This window comes from Ascidia mentula, chromosome 4 (assembly GCF_947561715.1).
Source record: "Ascidia mentula chromosome 4, kaAscMent1.1, whole genome shotgun sequence".
NCBI classification, from domain to species: domain Eukaryota; kingdom Metazoa; phylum Chordata; class Ascidiacea; order Phlebobranchia; family Ascidiidae; genus Ascidia; species Ascidia mentula.
In genome coordinates this window covers 13,473,937-13,478,805 of record NC_138569.1, presented here as the reverse complement: position 1 = coordinate 13,478,805, position 4,869 = coordinate 13,473,937, and the positions used below count along the sequence as shown (strand labels likewise).

The following is a 4,869-nucleotide window of genomic DNA, read 5'->3' as shown; positions in this document are numbered from 1 at the left end:
GAAGTATTGTTTTGGTAACTGTAGATACATGTAAGTTACAACCCACTGTAATGTTTGCTTTAATGCGACATACAACCAAATGACTTGTGCCAGTGACTACTTATTTTGTCCTTTGGCATTAGGTTGTGCACCAAACCCCAACTCCAGCAATTCCCTCTGAAAAAATGGTTTCGTTGCTTTATTATGTAGTTGCGGCAGATTAAATCCATTGAAGTATTTTTGAATGAACAAAAAAACTCTTCTTTATACTCAAAAATGTTGATGCAATTACACTGACCTGGTGGGTTGTAACACCAACAAATCGCTACAGGAAACGAACGTGTTTGGTTATTTACGTTTGATTTTGTATATTCTAGGCATATTCACATCACTACGCGATAAAATATGCACAAAACACATAAACAAACTTCTATCGCCAGCGTTAAGTTGATTATCTGGTTTTGAAAGTTAAAAATTACATGTCAAGGTAAAGAACGAATAATTAATCAACTAATGATTTGAAAACGAGACTAAGGAACGTAGTAGCAAAACAATACGTTGCCAATATGCTGCATGATTGTACATTTCACAAATTAAACATGATAAATACAGGTAAGCAAAGTTTTATGGCGGAATAGCTAAAACGTAGTGCATTGAGCTCCAGTTTATCGGTGTTTTACATACCAACCATAAACAGGTACACTACTTAAAAACTACAGCATTTCAATATGTTTGTTAACATAACGAAGGGGGAAAAGCTTTTACCAATCATCAATCACGATAGGTTTGCAACTTCCTAAAACGGTTAAAACGTTTGTAGATTTCGGAAACAGGGGAGAAGTATGTGCCAATAAACATTATTCTTGGCTTTAAACTACTAGTGTTCATGCAGCTTCAAACGATTAAAGTCACAACTACACGTAATCGTAATAATCGTTTGACTTTGGTTTGTTTTCTCCGGTACGTGGGTTAGCGAGATAGGGTTGGTCTACCAGGGTCAGTTCCACAGGTGCAATGAAGTTATTACTGCGTGATGATCCACCAGCGCTCCCTGGCGGCCCAGCTTGAAACCTCGGAACGCCGTTTCTGTGGTCAGGCAATATTGCGTCGTCCAAACTGAATGACATTGCCATACCGGTCTTGTTTCCGCCGGTAGTTGGCGCTAACTCAAGTGCTTCTTCGTCGGCAAGGTTGGCTAATCCACGGTAGTCAGGGGGTGGGGCATGGTTTCCAGACAAAATACCTCCATCCAGGATTTCGGCGTCGGCAAGCGTGACTCCACGTGACTCAGATATGGTATGTCGTTGCTGTTGGCGACGTCGCCTCTCCAGTCTTGAGCGCCGTATACCAAACTAAATTAAATATAGTTAATAAAACACCTGGAGAATTATAGTTTTGTAGGAATATTCACAAAGCTGTTGTCAACTTACCTGCCAAATCAAATAGTAGATTTCGGCAACATTGAGGCTGAGGCAAATTACGGCAATTACAAACATAAACCAGAGAAAAATGGTTTTCTCCATCGGACGCGACACAAAGCAGTCCACCACATTGGGACATGGGGCTCCGGTACATTTGTAAAGCTCAGATATTTGAAATCCGAACAGTTTGTACTAAAAACAAAGTAATTTTGTGTTTCAGTACAATTCTAAGGCTAGTAATTCTTTTATACACAGTCCATATGTATCAATTCAAGTTATGAACATGTTTGTGATGTCAGCACTGCAGTTGAGTTATTGAATAACTTTTGGGTAAACTGTACAAAGATTTTCTTGCAATAAACACATAGTGGTGGATTGACCAAGATGGTGAGTCATTCAAGTATCTGAAAGCCAAATTAGGGCCCAGGAACTTTGACCAACTTCAATGTGGTTTCATGCACTTGCACATTCTTATCGTAGTTCCGAGTATGTCCACCAGCAATGCGGGTGCTTTTTAACGTTAGATATTTAAGACCGATGCCAACCAATCATTGATTTTGAGTCTTTCTAATGAAGATAATGCAACAGTGATTTGTCAGCACTTGAAAAAATCTATAAAGCTAATTTGGTGCTTATCCACTTGCGCAGAAGGTATAATTAAGGAGTGGAATTCTACAAATCGATATTCAGATTTGTGCACAGACATCTGTTGTCATTAACTTAAATTATTTGGCAGCTCTTATAATGTTCTATATTTTCACTGAAATAAATGTCACTTATATATGTGCTCGTGTACCATCTATATGGATTGTCACATTTCTGTTTCCAGTAAATTATTGTCATGAGCGTACTGTGTGGTGGAAGTCTAAGGTAAGTATTAGATTGAGTTTTACCTGTAAAAGAATAAAGAGCACTTCGACGAGGGTTCGCATCAGTACAGACATTGCATATAAGACATAATGCTGAGAAAATGCCGATTTTTCCTCCCCGAACATTTCTTGGATAACCGACTGGCGAATTTTGCGAGACTCTAAAAGATTATTTTCTTGTGTTTCGTTCTGACCGGTCAGCGACATCGGCCTCATTGACCTACAAAAAAAGTTTTTTTCTCAAAATAAAAAGTACAAGGTATTAATGTTTATACTTTTTGCGCTTCCGTTTATCATCGTCGTCTTCTGGTCCACGTTCGTTTGCCATTTCGGCCTTTTTGGTCTACAAAATAACACAATCGATGATAAAAGCAAGAGAAACGTACGACTACAATACTAATTTGAGGCACAACATGGTGCAGTGTATAGAGAACGATGGAAATTGTTGAAAGCCAACGCACGCAACTGACAAAATCGATTGATTCAAAGTCGGGCGTTCCGCAGCGACAAAAACCAATTGCAAGTTGCAAATTCCCTTGGGGTCGCTTGCAGAAAATGAGGTAGCGGCCGAAGCGGCACCAGATCGAAGATATGCGCTTTGTCTAATTGCCAGTGGGCGTTCTGTGCGCTTGGTTTAAAAGGCTCAAAATTAAATTAAAAGTACAAACTTTTCCTCTAGCATCGATTCAGAAACTGCCTAATGGTCGAAATGGAGGGAAAATGTCAAATAAGCCGCCAATGTTTCGTTGCAAACCAAGACAGAAACCACTACCGCCATCAACAATATTTTAATATTAATATATGGATTTGTGTTATATTTGAGTGAAAATCCTTCCTGTTTACAACCATCTAAATTATCCAGTCATACAAGAACCTTAGAAATAATAAAATAATTCAAACCGATTTGACAGCATTGACAAGAATGATTAGACTTCACATCATAAAATGTGCAAAACTATGCTTTACAAAGTGTTCAATACATAAGAAACTGCTATGTTAATGCAATTCATTTGTACGCTTACAGGGGAAGGTGTTGGTCCGCTGCTGGACGTCTTCTCTTTATGAGGTGGTTTCTTTTTGATTTGGTGGGCTGAGTAAACCATGAAGACAATAGATGGGGTGGTGACCATTATTATTTGGAAAGACCAAAACCGAATGTGTGATATTGGAGAAAACTGATTAAAACAAACGTTTGGACAACCAACCTGAAACAAAAACAAAATTCCTGTCAAACAAATTTTACACGGAAGCCGATTTCTCATGCAACATGCGTCGTGGAGCATTATTAGAGCCAGAATTTGATTCGAAGATACTTAATTGTTTCGCTAACGAAATAAACATGTCTTTTTGGCCGGGGGGTTGCAACTTCTCGTTTATTAAACTAACATTGGCAAAATACAAAACAAGATTAGTGTCAGAACATTAGTGAAGATAAAGCAATGAGTGGGGGGAATATTTGTATTCGTGGAAACATAAAAGTGGCTAAAAAAGGTGGATTAAAACGATCAGTGGAGATGATACGCTTCGAGCAGATGTGCATGTCCCACGATAAATAATTCACCGAATGCTTGGCAAAGAGTGGAAACGTAATGCTCACCGTACCAGGGGGTGGAATAGGACTGAGCTACGTGTGGAGCTACGTCACGACACACGTAAAATATTCATGCTTCGTCACGTGACCCGGTGTTGGTGGTAAACACACGTATTGCGAGTATTTGCACTTACTTGCATGGTATTACACTTAAACTCGCTCTGTTCGTCCGAGTAAACTCGATCTCCCACACTGGAAACGACTACGATGCGGAACACGATGAGAAATGTGATCCAAAATTTCCCGATGAGGGTCGAGTGCTGGTTGACCTGGTACAAGTTAGGTGTAAAGATTGTGGCTTATAGCAACTATTTTTGATTGTTTACAGAACCACATTTACTTTGTCATAATCGTAATAAGAGGTTTAGCCACATAAACATCCACAAATTTAGCGCCAATGTTCAACAGGGAAATGTTAAAGAACAATAAATTGCTAACCTGAAACACACATTATGTGAAACACCTACAAGAAGCTTAAAAAACAATGATTTTTGTTGCAAAATTACTGAGTCACGCATTGATAAATTTACCTTTTGCAACCATCGCTCTACGAAATGCCAAGACATTACTGTTTATAAGTCAATACGGTTCCCAAAGTGGGGTTTATTCCAAGTTTCCTGATCCACAGCTTTGGCATTTATGTTGTTACAGACTAAACGTTGTTCTTCCACAAGCTTTAAAATCCAACAACCCAACAAAACCAACCTAAAAAACAAAACATGGTATTTTGTCAAAGTTTCTCCACATAAGGCTGCGCATCGTTGATATTATCCTCTAATGCAAAAACTTCCCTTCGTTACTTCATATTGTGATTACTTGAAACTCCTTCTTGTCTGGACTTTCAGTCGATAAAAAAGTTTTAGTGTCACCCCTCATTTCGTCAAACTGTCCACATTGATTTTCGTGTCCAGGGCGCATTTGCTAATGAGGTGGCAAGTATAGTTAGCAAATCAACAGCAAACAAAATCTAACCTACATCCATGTATACTAACGCATTACACTATCGACA

At 38.8% G+C, this 4,869-nt stretch overlaps 1 protein-coding gene across 1 annotated transcript; it reads right to left on the bottom strand.

Moving 5' to 3' along the window:
- Positions 1-472: 472 nt before the first annotated feature.
- LOC145898808 (gap junction delta-2 protein-like) lies at positions 473-4,554 on the bottom strand. The gene is made up of 7 exons (XM_082987434.1): positions 4,391-4,554; positions 3,995-4,129; positions 3,292-3,474; positions 2,545-2,612; positions 2,294-2,489; positions 1,410-1,592; positions 473-1,331 (listed from the first exon to the last, which is right to left on the bottom strand). Exons 1-7 carry the CDS (start codon positions 4,424-4,426, stop codon positions 894-896), a joined length of 1,239 nt encoding a protein of 412 aa, XP_082843560.1. The 5' UTR covers positions 4,427-4,554; the 3' UTR covers positions 473-893.
- Between the last annotated feature and the right edge of the window lie 315 nt (positions 4,555-4,869).

Coding starts and splice junctions, on each gene's coding strand:
- LOC145898808 (XM_082987434.1), bottom strand. CDS start 4,426: ATGTCTTGGCATTTCGTAGAGCGATGGTTGCAAAAG. Junction 4,130..4,390: donor TAGAGCGATGGTTGCAAAAG/GTAAATTTATCA, acceptor AACTTGTACCAG/GTCAACCAGCACTCGACCCT. Junction 2,613..3,291: donor GCGGACCAACACCTTCCCCT/GTAAGCGTACAA, acceptor GTTATTTTGTAG/ACCAAAAAGGCCGAAATGGC.